Below are 23258 nucleotides of genomic sequence, written 5' to 3'. Positions count from 1 at the left end.
TTTATCCACAGGATGCATGGATTTAGGACCTTGAGGACGCCAGATGTTTCCAGGACGCCAGCAGTAGCCTATAGTTGCACTGACCCGCCGAAAGCATCGCGATAAATCAGCGGCAGCACAGAAAAGTTGAGCAAGTTCAGCTAGTCGAACCAGATTATGCGCCCTGAAGCATCCGTGGAACAGCAGAGATGGGAGCTTCGCAGACGCGCACCGAGCACAAGTACCAGGATCTGGCGGATAAAACTGGATGTAAGTAGGAAAAAAAACAAAAACATTAGGAACTATCTTTTTCTAGAAACCATATAGGCTACCTGCTGATCCAGTGAAGCCTACGGCGTTGTTATTAAATCGTTCAGTTTAAAGGTGCCAAAGTGGGTTGGCGGTCGTCAAGGAACTGAAAGATGATACAGATGACAGAACACATTGAAACCTGATCCTCTTACCAGATCATTAAGCTATGTGAAATGCCAACAGTTGAACAAATACACCTTAATGCAGTGATGTCGTTTTAAATGTAACAATGTATTTAGCGCCGGATTTAGTAATAAACCATAAACTGGCACACAGCGATATTTTCAGTAAACTACACAAACAATCCACTCCGATTTAACTATTTAGCTTTTTACTATTTTTACATTAATTTGCGATGATAATTCTTTACTTTGCATGCAATGCTATGGGTTAATTTGAATACCTTGTTTGTTGTCCTAAAGCCACTCTTCCTCCCGTATGAGGAAGGCAAAGTTCAACGAATGAAACAAAAAGCAGACAGAGAAGCAGAAGTGTGTAGATATATGTTGGGAAGGGGCAGGATCTTGATGTGAAACTTGTGCATGCAGTGCAGTACCAGGGACACACTGAGCCCAACTTTTTTTGAAACAGTATGGTTGAGAATTTGAACTATCTTATCACCTTCATTTCCTCAAGGTGGGGCTTTGACCCCATTTCTCTCTGGGTTCAGTGGGGGATTTGTATGTCCTTGACAGTGACACTAACATGCCTATTGGTAGAGCACAAGCCACATATTCTGTTGTTCTCTTTTATATTTGCCTAATTGGTCCATGTTATTGTAAGTAATTGTGTGTTGATCCTGCACATGTAAGACACACCGACCACCGAGTTTGTCCACACTGACCAACAAACTTGTTTCTGCATGAGGCTGTAGTCTGTCTCTGCATATTCTGCACCCCATACTAAGCAGCTACAGTTGATACTGCACACAATTCACTGAGCAGCCTCTGGGGAAAGGGGGGGTCAAAATTAGCAAGTGTTTACCGAAACAATTGAAAACGCCAAACCCATCTTCATATGGGAACAGGCAGAGCCAGATTATGGTGTGTAAACATTAAGTGTGTGGTCACTAGTCCACACGGTAAGTTAATGATTCAAGGAGCTATTTGAAATGTCATGAAAAGACAATCCCAGTGGAACACTGTTTGTTTGCTTTTCCATTAAACTGATAGTAGAGCGGCACGCCAGTTTAATTAAAGTAAATATCTCACTGTTTAATCATAATCCACTATATTACAATTTAATAGAAAATCCAAAACATTTCAATAAGAATAATCTACTGTTTCCTATCATGTTGGATGGTGTTAAAAAACAATTGAAGAAATGCAGGGCGCTTGTTGATGGGTATGGAATAATTATGGGTGTATTGTTGACATACTTTCTGTTGGTGTTTGCTTCTTTCAGTTTCACTGGAGCAGATTGAAAACCTTCACAAAAGATTCCAGCAGCTGAGTAATAATGAAGAGACAATAAAGTAAAAGTTTTTTTTAATTTTTTTTTTATAAACCTGCACATGTGGCAAAGCCCTGCTAGTCAGCTGCATTTGGTTTAAATGGAAACCATTCATCTTTTGCAGTCACCACCAAAGATGAAATACCACCTGCATGGTTGCTAGAGTGATGGATTGTGGGAATTTCTGGCCCAATGCAAATGAGCAACATATCATGACAGACACACAGGCTTACCTAATGCAAACACAGACACATTACTCAAATACGATGCATCAGGCATGCAGAGCTGACATGTACAGTACTATAAACACATAGTCATTAATGTATAAACGCACACAAAACTGCCAAAGTGGCATGTCGGTAGTAGTGGATGACAAGTTACTTCCCTTTAAAAAGAGAGGGGGAATAAATGTTGTCCATAGCAGATATTTCTTCAGACAGTTAACCCTCAGACAGAGTTATTGTTCAGGTTACTTCCCATAAATAATAGTCAGTTGTTGCAGCATGCTGCACTAAAGGATGTTTTTTAATTTTTTAATTTTATTATAATGGACTTTCTTTTGTCGCACTGCAGTAGAGAACACTTGGACAGCATACCGTCCCTTGCTAACAACCCAATCAGAAAGCAAATTATTGAAGCATTCTTCGATAAAAGGTGAGTACAGCCAAATTCCACCCCACTCTGTGTCCACCCTATGGCTGATGGCCATGTGAACTGATATATTCTTACTACTATCATGACATTTTTTTGAATACATTAAAAGCAATTTCAAACCAAACCCTATTATATGATCTGTCAAAAGTAAACATTTTCTGACATATAAAATGATCAAAGACCAGTTTGTCCAAGCAATGACATTTCTCAACTTACTTTTTAAATTTGAAATCTAAGATATCGGCCCTTTTATCAGCTCTAGATATGATGTAGGTTTCTTCCTGTCCACAGCTGTGTAATGTAGAATATTAGCAGTTAAAGTTATATTTGTTTACGTTGGAAAAGAAGCTGTGTGCAGTCATTGAGGAAGTGGTTCAAGCAAATGTCATTGACACATAGAAGGTTAACCTTAACTATAGTCTAAGCCTTTTATGGCATAAGAATTTATTGTGTAGTAGACAGATAAACAGAAACACAAAGGTAGTTCAAGTTACAGAACAGACGAGGAAGTTGCACCACAAGGTCTTGTGTGTGTGTGTGTGTGTGTGTGTGTGTGTGTGTGTGTGTGTGTGTGTGTGTGTGTGTGTGTGTGTGTGTGTGTGTTTGTGAAGATAACAGTTTCACTAGGAGGCACCCCCCTGTGAAGAGAGAATAAAGACACAGGGAAAACTCAGATCAGCATTAACTTCAGACAAGATGTTGGTGGACCAGCTCTGATTTAATGTATGTTGCCAGGGAAACTTAGATGCTGTTCATGAACCCACAATTGTGTTGTAACCTCTTATGCTGGACTCAGTAAACTTTGCTTAACTGAACTCTTCGTCTCAGATAGATCCTTGTGTTCTGGTAAACTTAAGTCCGATGTAAGAAGGCGCAGGAATTAATAAATTGGAGTCAGATTTGACAGGCCTTAGGGCCTTATTTTAGACACAATGCCCTCTACAGTAAACACAAGCTGTAAAAGTAGCAATGGAATTCTCTTTTATGCTTTTTATGTGTTTAATTATGATTTCTCTACTCAATTAAATCCTAATTTATACAGTTTGACATTTCGAAAAATATGCTCATTGCTCATCTTGCCAGGTCAATTGATGAGCTAACTGGTGGATGGACAGTTTCAAATTCAGAGTTTTTTTAGGTGCATTAACCCCAGGAATGTTTAGTCTAGTTTAATCAAACTCTTGAGTGTTTAGTGCTTTACTTCTGTTTATTTAGTCAAATGATGGCAATGGCATTTAAACATGAGCAGTAGAAAATACCTCTATTGCATATAGATGGCTGATAATGTAGTTTTTAGTCTTTCTCCAAGAGAAATGCGGTGTAGTTTGTGAAAACAAAATATGTAATCCATCCATTAACTAAAGGAAACAACCACTAACACAAGGCATGTGCACACTACATAACAAAACACATTTTCAAGATGTTTCATCGGGCAAATTCAAGAAATTCTTGCAAAACCAGAACACTTGTGATCATCTGCATTGAATTGGTCTATTTACAACTTGAGAAAATGCTGCTATTGGTAGTTGAAAAAAGCCAAATTGAATTTGAATTCATAATGGCTAAACTTTGGTTTCTTCTCTCTGTGATGCAGGAACCAGCATCAGGATGAGGTGGGCTCCTGCGAGGAGATTGGCTTCGAGCAGTTCCTCATGGTCATGTCCCACTTCCGCCCTCCATCCTTGAAGACAACAGAGGAGGAGAAGGAAGCTATGAGAAAAGAGAAGCTTCGCTGTAAGACACTGCTTACTTTTTAATAACAGTATTAGATACAAGCAGATATACTTGTAGGTTAAAGGTCCCATGACATGCTGCTTTTTGGATGCTTTTATATAGGCCTTAGTGGTCCCCTAATACTGTATCTGAAGTCTCTTTCCTGAAATTCAGCCTTGGTGCAGAATTACAGCCACTAGAGCCAGTCCCACAATGAGCTTTACTTAGGACGTGTCATTTCTGTGTCTGTAGCTTTAAATGCTAATGAGGAGGAGAGAGGGGGGGCAAGGTGGAGGGTGGGGTTGTGGCCTTGACCAACTGCCACTTTGCTTGTTTGCAAGCCATGATGTCTCTCTCTTTCTCATGGGCGGGCCAAATTCTCTGGGCGGGCAAAGCAGAGAAAGGGGAGGTAACCTTGCTCCTTATGACCTCATAAGGAGGAGATTCCAGATTGGCCCATCTAATAGAGAAGACACACCTGCCCGATAATCGGGCGTCGGGCCGTCTGGCGAGGTCCGTGACTCGAGTCTGTTCCGTGTGTCCCGTGCCGTCGGCCGTCTGAGGAGCCGTCGGCATTCATTTGGGCCGACCCGACATGTTCAGTCGGGAGACAGGGCAGTCGGGACTCACCCGGAAATGGGGAGCGGATGAGCCGCTCAAAATCTGACGAAAATCTTTTAAACTGACCTTTGTCAATCTGAAATGAAGACAGATTCAGCAACTGCACGGCCTATTTCTCGCTTAAAATGTTTTCAGAAACATGTTTCGGTGAACTATTTTAGTACAATATGAGATCGTATTCTGAACAAGCCGCCATGACAGTCTGGCTGTGAATTTCCGGAGAAAAAAGAACCACGTGACGCGTTCGTCCAATCAGCTGCCGGTCTTCATTTTCTGGTAAATAATCAGACTGTTAATGGAAACAATACAGAGCAGCGCCGCCTGCTGCTATGGAGACGTATTACGTTTCGCGCACGCGCAGAGCATATGCCCAAGTTGGCGTTGCCTCAGTGTGTTCTGAGGCATTTTTTGGACCTCGGGACCCGACTGATCAGTCCGACTGGCTTTTCTGCCGACGGTCGGCCCGTCTGGTTGGTGTGTCAGGGCCTTGAGCTTTCATTTTCTCAAAGGCAGAGCAGGATACCCAGGGCTTGGTTTACACCTATCACCATTTCTACCACTGGGGGACCATAGGCAGGCTGGGGGAACTCATATTAATGTTAAAAAAACCTCATAAAGTGAAATCTTCATGCCATGGGCCCTTTAAGAGTCTCAGCGGTTAGTCTAGGACCAAAGCCTTCTCTCCTGTGTTTCCCTGTGTGTGTCTCAATAACAAAATACCAGGAAGAGAGTGCAACATTCAGTGTACAGTGTATAACAAATCGGTGATGTCAACAACTTATTTTTATCACTACCGCCATGCCACAAGGAGTGTGGTGAGGCGTAGCTGCATGTGTGAGCACCGGATCTTTCACTGCATGTCAGCTATCACATTGAGAGGCTTGTAGGTATTAATGGCTTGGCTGTGAACAGTGCCAGTACAGCAGCTTTACAACCCCAACTGTCACAAATGGAATAAGATCGGATTCAGGATTTAGTAATTTACTTTTCTGCTGTGTCATCCTATATTTTGATCAATAATTGAAATACTAGGGACCCTACATTAATTTCTCGTCAGGAGGCCTTGCTGTGTAGAAGGCTCTGGTAAAAATTGATGCCCACTTTAGGCTTATTTCAGTAGATACTGAACTGATATTGTACACATTCCTGAACCCATTTGTTTACTCAAATGAAAGCAGATTTACTGACACAGAATGAGGCCATTGTCTGTGGTGTTTTAAGTAAGATATAATTTGGGTATGTCCTCAGCTGACTCTTGCCCAATAAAAGACTTTAGATGATATTCAAACAAGTTAAAATCCCTTTGTTTCAAGTTATGCAGTTGGGACTACTTTAACAAACCCATATGATAGTGTGCTTAGCTGTACATGAAGGACACAGGAGGCATATAAAATGTGCGGAGTGGACCGGGCTAAGTGCAGGTGGCAGGAGGGGAAGATTAGGGGGATTAGTGCCAATTTCTGCCTTGCGGCATCCAAGCAGGTAAGTCTGGCATGCATAATAGCTACTTAGCTCAGTAATTTGTGAATAGTGGGGTGTGTCTCTAATTGTAGCCACAGCCATTTCTCAAAGTGCAAAATATCTGTAGCGGGTTGGATTGTAGTCGTCTGAGGGAGGAATTAGCATTTTAAAGGGCCTTCGTTGCCTCGGTGTGATTCTTTATACATTTAGCAGTGGCCTTAAGGGGACCTGCTTAGTTATTCTACTTTATTATCTCTGCATCTTCAAACATGCCTCTAATCACAACTTCCTCCAGTCTATTACTGAGATCCTGTCTTCTCTGACTTGATGATGGAAAGTTCCTTAGAAATCAGACTAACCTCTAAATTCTTCCATTCTGTCTTCCCAGTCCTGTTCAACATGCATGACACAGACAATGATGGCACCATCACTCTGGTCGAGTACAGGAAGGTAAGATAACCTAACCATGCCAGCCTTTGTCTTAGGCTTGCATGTTTACGAGCATTTTTACAATACAAGTTGTCTCCAAAAAAAAGCATCTATTTTCAATAAATTCACTTTTGTAATGTAGTATGGGACATACATTCATTTAATCATATAAAACTGAGATTAAGGGTGTATGGAAATGTACATTATTTATTAGTCTGGAATTAATGGTAAATAGTGTCCCATCCACTGCTTTCAATTTAGACTCCACATATTGAGCTCAAATAAACCCCTGCTGCCCCCCGGTACAGTTCTCCAACTCAAAATGAAAGTAAATCGAAGAAAACGTGGGTGTGGAAGTTCACTTTAAACCTGGAAAAGGCAGTTTGACTAAAACTTTGTTGAATTAAAAAAAAAAAAAATTGATTCACCTCTTATTTGATTCACATCATATTTAATTTCCACAAACCATTTTTCTTTCATGCATCACAGCCAGACCTGACCATTTATTCCATCTAAACTAAACTGGATCTCATGATGAAAAAAAGAGAAGGATTTAAAATTAAACATTTAGTGCACATGAACTGTATTTACTTTCAGCAATGTGTTTTAAAGGCCCTGTACAGCCATGAATTTACTGTTTTTCTGACTGATTATATTGCTCAGGTTGAAGTATGGTGGAGCTATTCTGGAAATGACATGTCGTCACAAAACTCCATGTATTTTCAAAATTAGTAGGTTCAAGTTGTCCCACCCGAATGAGTGCAACGAAGTTATGTAACACGAGAATGAATAATGCTGTTTTTACTCCCCCATACAGTCATGAGCAGAGGTATAATCAGCAAAAATGGTAAAAACACCTGTGTGGCTGGATCATTGCGGTGCAGTAGTTTTAAATGTTCTAGATATACTAGCAGTCAGCTAGCAATACAAATACAATAACACTTTGACAGGTTTTATGTTTTGTTGTTATCTAAATGTTTACATCAATTAAATTGCACTTGCATTATGGTAGTGAAATTAAGGAATCTTGGTAAGTAGTTTGCTTCAATTCTGCATCATTAGACTCACACACTCTCTGTTAACATTACCGATAGACTTCCGAACGTGTGGCCGGGCAGCGGCACACACACACACACACACACACACACACACACACACACACACACACACAGACACACAGACACACCCGCTGCCCGCAGCACACACAGACACACACACAGACACAACACTGCCCATGGCGCACACAGATACACACACACACCGGCCGTTTTTTGACTTCCAAGACTTTGGAAGTTTATCGGTAACGTTAACGGACGTGTGAGTCTAATGATGCCTGCTGCTGTGGCCCGCCGTACGGGTTGAGCAGAGGCTGCACAGTTTGACCGGCCCTCGCGGCCTCGAAACACTACCAGCACACCGGGAAAAGTCCCGACTCTCCCACTCGCCACTCCGCTACTGGTTAAGTGTATTACATTGCAATATAAATGGAAACAACAACTTAATTTATTAATATCAGGGAACATGCCTGCCACACTCACAGTTACCCGGTAACTAGACCACCAACTACGCTGACCTGATATCTGCATAGGAAAGAGGTGTCAATGCGACTTTGAGGTTCTCTGTATGTCCATTTCACCCACCGAACTGTCGTTATTCAACTATGACAAGGTAAACTCGGTTTTGCATTCTATCACCTCTTTAAGCTACTAAAAAAAAAGGAGAGATGATAGGATACACATAGGAGAAGCCCCCAGGAGAATGTTTCTAGAAATAGCTGAACTGACCATTTTAAAGCATTCTGAAACAGAATTCCCAGATCAGAGATTATCAAAGTTGTGATGGCGATATCTTTTCCATTTAACTTTTATATTAAACGGCCGAGCTGTCCAAATCACTATGATTAAAATATAATGCATGCATTTCCTGTCACGTTTAGGAGCTGACAAAATGTTTCTGAGGGCCGCCATTGGCATGTGGGCCGCACTTGCCATGTACAATAATATGAGTTTTATATTACTTTTTTTTAGGATTATTTTTTGGGCATTTTCGGCCTTTATTTTTGACAGGACAGATGAAGACATGAAAGGGGAGAGAGAGGGGGAATGACATGCAACAAAGGGCCACAGGTCGGAGTCGAACCCGGGCCCGCTGCATCAAGGATTAAACCTCTACATATGGGTGCCCACTCTACCAACTGAGCTATCTGGCAACCCTTTTTTAAAGCGTTTTAAGACATACTATGTTATAACTTGTTTATGACATTTTAAGGACGTACCATGACCTTTTAATGACATACTGTATTATGACATTTGTATGACATACTTGTTTGTCATTTGTATGACATACTATAATTGCATATTACTGCATTTTAATGACTTTTAATGACATTCTATAATATGACCTTTTGATGACTTTTTTCACCTACTATATTATTTTTTTATGACATTGTAATGACATACTATAACATTTGTTATGACATTGTTATAGCATATTATATTGCTTTATGACATCCTATCCTATGACTTTTTGATGACATTTTTATGACATACTATACTATGATCATAGTATATTATGCCATAAAAATGTCAATGTCATAATACAGTATGCCACAAAGTCATAGTAGCTTGTCATCAATACAAAAAAACATTATAAAACAAAAAGTCACAATAAAAGTCATAGTATAGTATGTCATAAAAGCCTTTCCTCTTACTGTCATTTGGAAGTGTCAACCTCCAAATTTGCCTCATGAGGGTTTAAAGACTAACAACGTTGTTCTCATCCAAGGTAGTAGAGGAGCTTCTGTCAAAGAGTGGAGACATTGGGCAGGAAGCTGCCAAGGCGATAGCAGATGCCGCCATGTTGGAAGTGGCGAGCACAAATGTGCCCCACATGGTAATGGATCTCACCAGATCTGAACTGTTACAATACATTCTCACAGTCGCATATCTGCAGCAAAGCAACACATTCATTGTTTCTTTATCATTTCAGGACCCAGATGATTTCTATGAAGGAATTACGTTTGAGCATTTTGAACAGGTTTGCATTTTTTTAAATACAATTTTATAGTCAAAATGATCAAAAGAAATATGACTTACTTATGACAACATTTTATTATCTGCCCACAGATTTTAAAAGGGCTTGAAATGGAGACCAGGATGTACATTCGCTTTTTGGATGTAGAGACACCAACACTGCGTTGTGGGAAATCAACCTCTTGAAGTTGTTCTTGTAAAGAAATGTTTATGTTGCTGCAGTTTTTAACAGAGCCTCTCCAGTCCTTAAATGCAATACAGCCAAACACTTGATGAACACTAATATATTTTTGGGTGGAGGAAAATAATTATAGACCTATTACCATGTAAGATTTTTATACAAATAAGACAATATGGTGGAAGTCTTGTTTATTCAATTTTAAAGCAGTGTGATCCTACAAGTAGTAAGTGTCACATATTTGATATAAAAATGTGTTTCCCATCTTTTGCCACACTCCTATTCATTTTTATCAGGTTTTAAACTAACACACTACCTCTCCAGCTATTCTCCAAAACTTCATCTAACCAGCATGTAATGTGAAGAGTGCTTTGAACTTTAGTGAAAAGGTTCACGTGTTAGATAAAGTCAGTCATGCTCAGGGCTGCTCTGGCATCCATGGGTCCTCTGTCAGGGCCAGCATCCAAAGAGTGAGACTGCAGGCACATACCATTCCTCTGCAGCTCCACAATACTTACAGGTTTAATTTATGTGCCTGTGAGATTCTGTGTAACCAACCACTGCCTTTGAAAATCTACTATCTTTGACCTCTGCCGAGTAAATCTAACCCTTTCCCTGAGATAAATTATTACTGATTTTGTACTGAATTGTATTAATGAAAGAAATCAATAAAAGACCGATGATAAAACCAATGCATGTGTATGATTTATTTGAATAGAAACAAATAACAAATGTACCAACAATTATCTAATTTAGTAAATGAGGTAGAATATGCCATTTTATTTTATTGCTGTAATGTTGCACAGCGGCACTGAATCAAATCCAGACAAATCCAAACAATTAATAATTCATAAATTTGACAGTATTTGTTTCCAAGGATGTGATCCTGTGCAACATCTCTGCAGCTGAATTCAACATTGTAATTTAAAAATCCCAACAATGTTACAGATAATGTACATTGAAATCTTACATTTCCAAGAAGCTTGATTTGACGAGGATGATAAAAGGAAACTGCTAATTATTAAAAGGATACAGTCTGGAGAATCAAACTGATCGAGGGTAAAAGTTTCTGTTGTCCAGTTGCAGTTTGGAAAACTGCGTGTCAGTGGGATGGATGGGAGCCAGCCAGCCTGTCGTAAGGCACCGCCAGGCCGATGTTGTAGTTGTAGCCGGATGACTCAATGTAGTCGGACCTGCAGATGGGCAGGATGTGATCCTGTGACAACGCGTCCTCGGAGAAGTCGTAATGGCAGATGACTCCCCGGTGTCTGAAGGATAAAAACATTTACAATGATCAACAACAGAGATAGCACTTGTTTTGCTTTTTGAAAAATTGTTTAAACTGGATGCTTGAGTAAGACATCAAGCAGAGGTGGATCCTTCTGAAGTTTAAACCACTGACATATCTGCTGAAGAGCAAAATCAGCTTTATCAATAGAGGTGGGATTATTTAAAAATCCTGACGTTTGTTGCATGTGCGCCTTTTGATGGTTACATGCTGCTTTGCAGGCCTAAATTAAAGAAACACAACTGAAAGACTGAAAGGAGCGGCAGGTTGTCTGGGACATAGTGGTCCTAATTTAATTTAGAAAAGAGTCAAATTAATGACAACTAGCATGAGACAGACTTCCGGCCATCTTAACCACAATCCTGTTTTTTATAATCATGTGTAATAATAAGGTAATATAATTTGTTGTTGTTTTTAGATTAGATTCAACTTTATTGTCATTTAGCAAAGTACAGGTACAGAGCCAAAGAAATGCAGTTGACATCCAACCAGAAGTGTATAAGAAGCATTAAATACCAAAGTGCAGGTTGAAAACAGTATTCTCTGCAGTTATGTAGACGATAATTACTTTGACAATAGCAATTATATATTACCTTTTAAAGTAATAGTTCAACATTTTGGGAAATACACTTATTTGTTATCTTGCCAAGAGTAAGGTGAGAAGATTGATACCACTCTCATGCCTGCACGGTAGATTTGAAGCTACAGTCCGCTTAGCATAAAGAGTAGAAAGAGTAACACAAATACGACAATTAGTGGTTTTACAGGGGGAGTGCTGCAGTATTTATTGACCATGACCAGTGACTAAGGATGTCACTTTGGTTTTTGTACAGATGAAATAAACAAGATATAGGGTTAAGGGCTCTGAGCTTTATAGGTGCTTGTAGGCGGACTTTGTTATCTTCGGACAGAGCCAGGCTAGCGGTTTCCGGTCTTTATGCTAAACTAAGCAAATGTAGATTCAAATTTACCGAACAGACAAAATATGTTTTCACAAAAAGTTAAAATTGTATTTATTTACAGAATAAATGGTATAGTACACTATACTATACTATAACTTTGAGCTATCCTTTTTCTTTTTTCTCCTTTTATGACCTAGACTAGTCCTTTCTTTCTATTGTGAACCATTGAAGACATAAATGATTATGTGAGCAACTGTATGTATTAGACAGGTTTTGGGCTTGTGTTGAGTCTTGTCCGATGTATTGTTTATTTTTGTTATGTTGTGAGTATAAATGTTATGTACGTAAGTATGTTTGTATGTTTTGTTGTACCTTTGACGTATGTTTTTGTTGTTCTTTAGATGTATTGTGAGTATGAATGTTATGGATGTCTGTATTCCAGCTTATGTAATATTCTTATGAAATAATAGACCCCAGGAAGAGTAGCTTCTGTTAAAGACAGACAGAAGCTAATGTGGTATTGATCTTCACTCTGGAAAAAAGCAAATAAGCGCATCTCCCAAACCATCAAACTATTCCTTTTAAAAATGTTACAAGGTTGAATTTGCTTTTATAGAACCTAAGGTACAGAGAAGCCGTCAGTTCACTGAGTATGTCTGACTCAGAGACTCTGTTAGCTTGTGGGAAATGGGAGGTGGATGTCGAGAAGAGATCCAGGTTAAAAAATAAATTTAGAAGGAGAGTGTGGGAGGGAGATCAGTGACCTGCGGTGAGCTGTAAGGTCATCATCTGTGATGCAGGCGCCCCTTGGCGACTTGTCATCAGGGATGTTGGCTGTTACCAGGGTACTGGTGTTGAAGCATACATGCCTAACAGGATGCCTGTAGCCAAGACAGAAAACAACACCTTCAGTATAAAATATATACTTTTTTTTTTTTTTTTTTTTTTACATGTGCATGCTTGTCTTTTTGTACAAATGGTTTTTGAGGCAAAAGTAAAGATGTCTTAAACTATACTACATCTAAACATGTCATAATTTTGATTTTATGTGATGCTAAATTAATGTTTTCTAACCAATGAACAGCAAAAAGCTGCACACATTCACATTTTCTCTTAACTTGGACCATGTGGATGTGGTACTAAATTGGTTCCAAAATATAGCTTACATGTAACTTACATTTGTCAGTACAAAATATGAAGAATTTGTCAATGCTACGATGAAACACACAAAGCATTCGGCTGGGGCTATTACTGTATCACATTGGTGCCGCTTGCGATAATTTAGAGAACAATAAGACACATGAATGAGAAGAAAACAATATATGTACAATCACTGGGTGAATGGGTTTTGCAAAATACCTTAATTTACTCTAATCTCAAAGGCACACACCATAACTGTGATGTATTACAAAGAAGTTCAGTTACAAAAACAGATGCAACGTCTTTGAAGACTGTTTAACTGCTTGCTTACTTTATCATTATAGTTAAGGGGTTTGTATCTCCTCTAAGTGGCTCAGAAGAAAGACAATCCCACCTGTTGTGCATCTCCCACAGCTTGGCTCCCATCCTCATCTCCCACACGCAAACCAATCCTTCGCCCCCGCCGCTCACGATCTTCCAGTCGTCCGCCTGCACCGAGGTGACACCCAGGTGGTGGGCGTACAGGGACGCCACGGAAGAGCCGGCTCGTAGGTCAAACACCCTCACCCTGAATCACAGCGGAGAACAAATGATTATCAATTCACTGCTCATTTGCCATGGCATTGCAATTAGGTAGGTCAATTGAAAAACATGATGCATTATTTATTGAGGTCAGACATCATTGTTGACAGTACTATAATAATGTAACACTAGGTGAGTTTTATAATTGCATATCCTTTTTATGAATTTCTCTAACACTGTGAGTGATTCAAAGGGTGTCCAATAATAGAAGTAGTGAAGTGAGTACAATAGTATCAGTCATTTCCAGTGAAGCATGGTAGTTTGGGATTTCACTTTCTGCTTACAGAGGCGGAGAACTCCAAGACTGCATGAGAGAGAGAGTACAGTTTTTGTCAAAGAGTGCATTCATTTACAGACAAAAGGACACTATTGAAGGAACTTTTCAACATCCAGCCAAGAGACCAAAGACAAATACAAACTGAGGCAAGCTTTAGTTCCAGCCTCATCTACCCTGAGCTTAACCCAAATATCACATTATTTAAGCTCCTGCTATCTGTCACCAGGGTATATTTACCACTTCCCCTAGACAATAAACTTATAATAACATAGAGAAGATACAAAGTAAATGTGGCATACAGACAAAAACTGACTAAACATGAAACTGTTACATTAGATGAGGCTTGACAAATCCATAATGGTACATATGGAGTATTGCAACAGCGGGTCAAGTAGGGGGGGTTATACATACATACATACATACATACATACATAACACAGCAAAAACATCTAAACACCAGAGATTAATGAAAAAAATAATTATAAACAAAACAAAAAACATGAATAAAAGGGTGTACAAAATACCATCAGGTACAAATACAGGTCTACAAGCAAGAATTACAACACAGTATGGTGGAAAAAAAAAAAAAAATAAATATATATATATATATAGCATAAAGGTCTCACATCTCTTCACCAAAGTAAAGACAAATAAAGAACTGATTTGAGGATGTTGCTGATCACATTCAAAACACGCGTTGTGGCCACAGGCAGACAACCTTCCATATGTTTCCTCTTTAAAACCACTGTGTTAAATGCAGTTTTGTAGACTTTGGTTTGACTTCACCTGACTCACCTTTGTTTTTGTTTTTTTATTTGCCTAATGAATAAAGTATTCTTTTTTAATGTAATTTTGTCTTTATTTTGACTGCTTTTGTATTGAATGCATTCATTACGGTTACCCATATATTTATTTAATACATATTTTGATTAGGATACTTATTTTTAATCCTTTCTATAAAGCACTGCTTTGAGAAAAGTGTTCTGTGCTCTTTTATGATATGATTACTATGATTATTATTATTATAGTACAAGTATTTGTATTAGTATTTCTGATCTAAAAAAAGACAATACCAGCAGGGATTTTTGCTTGCTGGGTTTCATGAGTAGCTCAAGCCCGGGGGACCATCAGCTCCATCTGTTGTCATCGTGGCTTTATTGCAGCTGAAAGCATCCAGGACATGACTTCATCCAGGCTCAACCTTCTTCCAAGACTTCATTACCATAATCAAATTTACGTTGGGGACTCAAACAGATTTCATTTCCGCTTCCAGAAATGTTTTCAAGAATCACAGTTAAACGGCTAAATGGGCACCGAGGTCTTGATGGCCGCAGTTTTGCCTGTTTAGTGGCATTACGTGATGGAAGCACACGTTTAAACAATGAGGACTGAGCATTACTGGCAGACCGCAGGGAACCATAAATCTAATGTTGGAGGCATCTCTGTCTTCAGTGAGCTGTCAGTGGCCAGACTCCTCTTCATTAATCAGGAGGAGCTCTGCCTAATAAGAGAGGCTCGGATAACTCCAGTTAGTTTCCTACAGCTAGACGAGACATTAATCATCATACACTGAGGATTGTGTTGGACGCAAACCTGTGATTTGGTGATCCCAAGTGGCCTTGTTCAGTATTTCATACAAATTGATACCTCCAACATTATGACACATTGTGTTTGCCGCGGTGCACAATGACACAATTGCAAAACTTTATTACAGGTTTTCTGCTCTGCAGACATTGCCGTTACAACCTGTGGGCTAAGATCACCTGAATCCTTCTGCAAGATCAAGGTAAGATGAATTCAAGAATGAGAAAATTCCACAACAGGTGAAAAAAAATCGGTATACATTCAAAGGTTCAAACAGTAATTAAGTTTTTCTCAATTTGTTCTTCAAGAAGTTGTCAAGGTCCAACTAAGGGGGATGTACAGGACTGTGTTCTTTACCCTTTAGCATCAAATAAACGGCTAGATAAAAGTTTGAAGAGCATTACATATTATACACTAAGAGACTACAACCATGCTAGTGGCTTGTTAGCCTGTATTAAGTAGAGGTGTGAATCTTCACTGATCTCCCGATTCGATTACGATTATCATGTCAGCGATTCGATATCTCGATGCATCACGATGCGTCAAATACATTTTTCTATTAAAGCCATATAGGATATTAAATTCATAGCTTTTCAAGCTTCAAAAACAAAACATTCTGCAGTGCTCTTATACTAAATAATTGGATACATAAAACTACAGCACTGACCACATGGCACTTCCTGAATGTGCAAAACATAACAGAATATGTAAACAGAAATGTTGCTTGGCCTACATTAAATTGTAAACAGAAATAATCGATTATGGCCCGGCCGATTATCGATGCAGCATCGTCCATGTCCACGATTCGATGCATCGATTATTTGATTAATTTCAACACCTCTAGTATTAAGGCACAGTGGTACTTTGAGCTAAAGGCTAACATCGGCCAACATGCTCACAATGACAATGTTAACATGTTGATTATTAGCAGGTATAATGTCTGTGTTAGCATGCTAATATTTGCTAATTATCAATAAGTCCAGCTGATGAGAATGTCAGTTTTTCTTGTATTTGGTCATAAACCAAAGTATTGGTCTAATAACAAAATTGTACTAAAGTGAATTCATTTCATCCTGAGGAGAACATGAATCTTTGTACAAAATGTCATTGTGATCCATCCTATAGTTGTGGAGACTTTTTACTCAAAATCCCAAATGTGAGTTTCGTGGTGAATCTATAGAAAAAACTCAGAAGATCACCAGTCATTAGAATCCATCGTCTAGGAAACATAATAGCTGTACACATGTTTGTGCTGAAACATTTAGTAGCTGTTGCAATTTTTCACTGGATAAGTGAAGTGTCAAGTGATCATCAAGTGATCAGAGGACCATGAAAGTCTGTTCAAAATTACAATATCCATGGTCCATCGTTTTTGAGAAATTTAATTTTGGACCAAAGTAGTGGACCCTGACCAACAGATCAACATTGCCATCCGTAGAGCCATGTTACTAGTGTGACTAAAAACCAGTCTGAAGTCATTTAAAGTTTTTAAATTGGAAGGAAAAGTCGAGTCAAATCCAAGACTCCAAGTGTTCTCGAGTGCACTCCTGCATAATGATAAGTGACCAATAATCACAGCAGGTATGACAACCACTATTTCTTACAATTTTGCTCTTTGCCCTTATCTTTCCTGTTGGCACAGTTGTGGCTTTTTTTCCAAACAGCCCTTATCAAGACCCCTCATTTGCTCCCTGGATCTCGCAAAAAAACAGAGGGAGAAAAATCACAAAAAGAAGGGATTCATTAGGCTTTGGCTTTAAGCCACCCTGTCGGAGGGCCAAGATTGCCCACTATCCCTCAGCCTCCACCATTTGTCTTTGACTGTGCGCTGCATCAGCTGGGGCCAAAGTGGAAGAGCCAAGCTGGTTTGTGAGTCTCTCTGAACAAAACTACACATCAGACAGCAAATACCAAAAGTAATGCAAAAAGGAATTGGATAAAGACTAACAATGCTATGGCGAGAAAACCATTTCAATTTTTCAATCAAAACAGTGCTGAACATTTCCCGTATTGTACTTGAAGGTATCTACATAAGAGTGACATGACACTGTCATGAACACATGACACTGTCATGACACATGAACCCTAACCCTAACTCTAACCCTAACCACAACTTGTCATGACAAAAACCGAATGACACTTACTAAAAGAAGCGTTATATCATAAACATTTATGACTTGTTTATAATGTTTATGACACGTTCATGACAGTGTCATGTCACTCTTATGTAGATACCTTCAAGTAAAGTGTAACCAAAACCTCTTTAACGGAGCATTTTTTTGTGTACAGTTGCTAGGAGTCATAACAACACCTAAACAATATGATGTGGTCTGTCTTTTGATTCAAGCCAACTACTTAACAGCCAGATGGATTTGGTGCTGAATAGAAACAGCAGGGGCAGCTTTGGAAGAAGATGCGCCAAGGATTTTTCTTTTCCTGCCAGCTCATGCACCGCAGCACCCGCTAACAAGTGCAGAATAGATGAGAATGGCTCTTTTATGTGTCTGTCCTCATCTGGAGAGCCAGGACAGCGATGTGGAAAGTGTGTGTACATGTATGGATGTGTGTTGTTGCTGGATGGGATCAAGACGGCCAGATTTCTTTCTCGTATAGATAGACATATCTATTCAACACAAAGAGCAAAAACATCTGCGTGCGTCAACTCTCAGTCTACTTTTCAACTACGCATTGTTTTAATCAAGGCAACAGAGAGACTGTGTGAAGTGTGACTAATGCAAAAATTGCATAGAGTCTTAGGTCTTCTCACACACTTTCTTAACACCTGTTCACCACTGTGAGTACTGTAGCCCCAGTTTCACTGCTTCCTTCATCTGGTGCCACTGTTGGAAACCTATTTAACAGAAACTCATTTTATCTTAATTTCTTGGCTCAGTTTCAACCATTTGTGATGTTTGAATAAATCTCAGAGTGTCAGTATTGGGAGATTTTTTTTTCCTGTCTGCAAGTGTGTTACCTCCTGTCTTTGTTTCCACACACCAGCAGGTGAGGAGGGCTGTCTCTCAGGTTGATGCAAGTAAAATCTCCCAGCGAGTCGCCGACACAAGCCACAGGTTTGCCCGTCTCTAAGCTGTAGACGTGGATCTAAAAAGCAAGAACACACGTAAACAAAAAACATTTTAAATTTTAAATTCAGTCAACCTCCAAATGCACCACCAAATGTATGAGTGCAAAGAGTTGACTAAGCTTTTAAAGGGTGTTTACATTAATATTTGGTGAACCGTGTAGGACTTTGTAGCCTTTTCAATACTTTTTCCCTAGTTTAGGACAATGATGCAGGACAATCCTCTTAAACATACAACAGCCAAAGCAACAAAGAAGTTTTAGGGAAACAGGAAGATGATCTTGACTGGCCACATCAGTTGCCTGCATCCAACTTAATATGTGTTTTAGCTGCTGAAGACCAGACTGAAAAAGCCACTAAAGTTGCAAATATAACTAAATTTGGCTGCAGTACTGGCCTGACATCACCATCTGGTGATGGCTACGGGTTGTAGACTTCATAACCAAATATAAAAAAAAATAATGATTTTATTTAACATCATGACTTGTCCAATTACTTTCTGCCCCTATATAATTATGTATAAAAAGGGCTACAATTCATACACCACTCATTGGACTTGAACATACACTCAAATTAAAGCTGGTCTGCTCTTTACACTAATAGTCTGTTTCATTACAATCTAATTATTATGGAGTGCAAAGCCAATGCAGCAAAAATGGATTATTGTACTAATATTTTGACTTCAGAATGTGAGATGAAGAAGAGATAATAAAAACGGTGTCATATTTTCATCTTAAATCACTCAAATCATTTTCTAAACCTTCCATTTAAGCTCCCCAATAAAGCCAAGTGTGTCATTTGCTGCGACCAAAGATGCATCACACCACAGCAGTGGTGTAGAATATTACCTATAACATATCAAATAAATAGATCTAACAGATGGACCATGTCTGGTCTACTGGTGAACTGAAAATGTGTTCTAACTCAGTTTCCTTTCCTACCTCCTAGTTTTCTGCACATAGCACAATTTAAAACCACACACTGAGATATAACTGGCGATATTGGACAAACACAGCTTACTGAAGTGTTGCTTTGGCAGTTAATTAAAAGCAAAGCAGCACTTAAGTGTTAAATCTGGGGAAAACATTAAAATCAACCTATATGCATACTTCAATTACGGACAGAGATGCACACCATTACCTCTGGCTCAATTGCTGCAAAAAAAAAAAAAAAAAGTTTCTTCAAACAAACTACAATGATGTCATCTGGAGCTGGCCAAATTGGTCAATTAACGGCTGGGGTTTTCTCATCCAAATGAGACGGAACAAAAACAATAACCGCCAGGCAAAATTGTCTTTGAATAATTAAAACGATTAAGAAATTAAACTGAGGAGGGAGGGAGAGAAAGAGAGAGCCAGAGCCAGAAGGTAGACAGAAAGAGAGTGAGATGGAGAGACAGTGACAAAGATAAAGAAGTTTGAAGGAAGGGGGAAAAAAAAGAGGCATGATGTAAGCCTTGAGGAGGTGCCAGCAGTTTTTGTGTGTCCCTTATTTGGGCCAAGCAGAGCTTTAATTGTGCACCACCCCGGGGCAAAGCCCAAATCACACTGGACTTTGAAATGACAGCTTGATAGGATTTGGACAGCGAAGGAGAGGAAGGCGAGCTGAGAAAGAGGGAGGGGGATGCAGAAATGAGGGTCTGCCTGCTGTTCTCGATGAATCGTTACAGTTTCGGGAAGATACTTTTTTATTAAATATCTGCCCACCTCACCCACTAAAATGAAGAAATGTCGCTGAGGGAGGCAAACGAGCCGCTTTGTGATTATAACGGGGGGGGGGCTGTTTAGAGACTGCAGCAGTGTGTTTTGAGGAAGAATCATCATGATCATGACTATAGAGGAGTTGTTAGGTTAATGCACTCGCTGGAGCCCCAGTGAGGTTTGCAGACAAAGGAAACTCTAATGGTGGCTTGTACTGGGACGTTAATGTAATTACTCTGTTTGCTTTTAAAAAGATGAAAGATTTGGCAATCATTGCTGCACTTCTGAGAAAACCTTTTGTTTTGCTGTTGCCTTTACTGTTGAACACAGTTGTCCAAAGAGCAGAATTTGGTTTGGTTTTGAGTTATTCTTAGGTGAAATATCATACACCAAGAATGGAAAACCACGGGCCATGGAGGACCAAGTGTCTGAAGGTTTTCACTCGAACCAAAGACTCCCCACCAGCGGATTTGCTGCAACAAGTAGGGAGATGAATGAACAAGTGAAATCCGCATCTGAGGTGCAAGGTTTGAATTAAATCCGCAGACTGTTGGCTTTCCGTGGCCCCATCGCTGTCTTACACAAACATCCACATCTGAAACAAATATGGATTCAGAGCTACATTTGGTTTAGACAACATGTGGATAAACATAGATTAGCACGTTAGACCAGATGGACGATAATGGCAGCTTTATGGTTTGATGTCGTTAGGGAGTGCTTTCCAACTCATGCCTCGAGTCTCTCTAACCTGCTTAAAGTATACAACATTGTTTTTTGTATTTCCACGGTTGTAGAGAAGCCTGTGTATAGTTGAATTAGATTTCTCCCCGGACAAACAAGAAGCTAAACTAAAAAAAACAAATCACAAGTAGTTTTGTTGTTCTGTTTGGCTCATTAGTGGTTTGTGCTTAGAAGCTGTTGGCTGTTGCCCAAACTAATTAAACAAGGGCAAGTTGATTAAATGAAGAAAGTAGACACTCCACTGAGATAATTGTTCTGAAAGCACATACTGGAATTTTTACTTCCTGAAACAGCACCATCCATGTGTTTAAGGTCCTATAATAATACGAGATTGCTGCATTATGGATAGGAGGCAATCTTATTGGGTAGGTAAGTGTGGATGCTATGTTGTTACCGAGCTTCAGTGAAGATAGTTTTAGTGAAGTGATATTTATACAGCTCAGTTCACCTGTACAGTTTATTACCCTGATGGCCTCAGGTACCCAACATAGTGGTTGATTCCCTACCCTCACATTGAAGGTGCTCACTAGATAGTATATTCCCACTGGTCTCAAGTCCCTGACAGGGTAATGGCTACCCACAAGTAGTAGATTACACATAATGGCTGGTGTTAAGCTTTGCATCCAATGTGTTTTTTAGTCTCTCTGGCTGATCTTTGTGTATGTTTGTGGGGAGTGACAAAGTCACAATGCTGTACATATTTTATATTCAAATAATACTGTGCGTTATGTAAATTGGCTGGATGAAATAAAACAAAGCCTGCAGGCTAGTTCAGACACGCGACAGACTCTGCTCACTGAAACAGTCAAAAAAGACGTTTGTTATCTGGATAACATTGCTGAATAAAACCCTGAAAAAGTTGTTTCTGATGTTCTGATCCCTAACAGTATTTCCACCCATCCTGCTTGTCCACTCATTCATACAGTACACTCAACTTACCCTTAGCAATAGGGCAGTGTATTGAAGCAGATATGCTACTATTGCATTGTTCACCTAAAACTCTACTGTAACTGTAGCAGTAACTTGCTTGCTCTGCTGTTTGTGAAGCATTCTTATGGCAAGTAATAACATCACCTCTACACCAGCATCCAAACATAGGCTCTAATGTTATGGTCACTCCCCAAGCTCTGCTGTGCTAACCTCGTAATATATTCTATGCTCACACATTATTCACTTCCACGTGAGTTTGATGTATTAAATTTAAGATGTGCTGCTGGGGCTTGTTTAAAGACAACGTTTTACTTAATCTTTAGCCGGGAAGCAACCTTTACTGAGTAAAGGATTCTGATGGATTGATGTTTTGGTCCTGATGTGTGACAATATTTCCATCCATCCTACATGTTTCTATCCATATTCTATAAACCCCATCTACATACATACTGTACATAAAACCATTCACTCAGCCTTCCATAAATCCAACCAGCCCTCTGAACTTAAGGCAATGAGAAGATGACAGGTTTTCTGATAGCCCTTCTGTGGTAGATCCAGTGCAGTGGATGGATAGTTTGTCAGTGGACGTGCCAGCTTGTGTTGGATGCCCAGCCACAAGCTGGGTGGATGCCTGGGTGCTCCCAGTCCACTGGCAAGAAGGTGGCCAGTAGTAATGAGGATCTGGAGACTGGCTCTCCCCCCCTCCCCCTCCCCCCACCACACACACACACACACACACACCTACTGACAACACCAACAAAGATGGGGAGGGCTAGAAGACAAAACCATAAGCTAAACAATAACGCATGCCAAAACATGATAAAGACTCTTTTATATCATCGACACCGAGCTTTAAGCTGTCAAGATTTTGAACAAAACTGCAGCAAAACGCCGCTGAGTCTAAATCAAGTTAACAAAAACACAACAATGTGGTTGAGTTCATCCAGATCAGAATGCTGTAAATTGAAATGTTTCACTCTTCTGTGAGACAAAAAGGTGTGAGATTTTGATAGATTTTAATGAAGCATACTGACAGATTTTAATGAAGCATATGTTTTCTTACTAAAGGCATAAGAATTGCAGCCAATTCATGCTTTGTCTTTTTCGCAGTATGAAATTGCGGTTAGAATCGTGATGAGAGTGACAGACAGGTTAATTACATTTGTGTAATTAGTAAGAGGTATGCTAATCATGAATTGGC

At 39.5% G+C, this 23258-nt stretch overlaps 2 protein-coding genes across 3 annotated transcripts in view; one reads left to right on the top strand and one right to left on the bottom strand.

The window, feature by feature from the left end:
• The first annotated feature begins 38 nt into the window (after positions 1-38).
• On the top strand, positions 39-10519 carry LOC116054180 (calcineurin B homologous protein 3-like). Its single transcript, XM_031305551.2, has 8 exons — positions 39-249; positions 1696-1765; positions 2317-2397; positions 3992-4131; positions 6581-6642; positions 9406-9513; positions 9610-9657; positions 9747-10519. The coding sequence occupies exons 1-8, from the start codon at positions 189-191 to the stop codon at positions 9837-9839; spliced, it is 663 nt and encodes a 220-aa protein (XP_031161411.1). The 5' UTR covers positions 39-188; the 3' UTR covers positions 9840-10519.
• Positions 10515-23258, bottom strand: part of fbxw8 (F-box and WD repeat domain containing 8) — a 24568-nt gene continuing 11824 nt past the window's right edge. Inside the window, exons 8-11 of one of the 2 annotated variants that reach the window (XM_031305547.2) lie at positions 18579-18706; positions 13556-13729; positions 12786-12902; positions 10515-11099 (exon numbers count right to left, since the gene is read on the bottom strand). In XM_031305547.2, the coding sequence (XP_031161407.2) occupies positions 10934-11099; positions 12786-12902; positions 13556-13729; positions 18579-18706 (585 nt within the window). In that variant the 3' untranslated portion in view covers positions 10515-10933. Of the gene's footprint in view, positions 11100-12785; positions 12903-13555; positions 13730-17840; positions 18456-18578; positions 18707-23258 lie in introns of those variants that run through there. The other variant, XM_036008795.1, reaches the window with a different exon arrangement.

Source organism: Sander lucioperca, chromosome 2 (assembly GCF_008315115.2).
Source record: "Sander lucioperca isolate FBNREF2018 chromosome 2, SLUC_FBN_1.2, whole genome shotgun sequence".
NCBI lineage: Eukaryota > Metazoa > Chordata > Actinopteri > Perciformes > Percidae > Sander > Sander lucioperca.
The sequence above is the reverse complement of the archived record's forward strand: the minus strand, read 5'-3'. Positions and strand labels throughout refer to the sequence as shown.

Coding starts and splice junctions, on each gene's coding strand:
- LOC116054180 (XM_031305551.2), top strand. CDS start 189: ATGGGAGCTTCGCAGACGCGCACCGAGCACAAGTACCAGGATCTGGCG. Junction 6,643..9,405: donor CTCTGGTCGAGTACAGGAAG/GTAAGATAACCT, acceptor TTCTCATCCAAG/GTAGTAGAGGAGCTTCTGTC. Junction 9,514..9,609: donor GCACAAATGTGCCCCACATG/GTAATGGATCTC, acceptor TTATCATTTCAG/GACCCAGATGATTTCTATGA.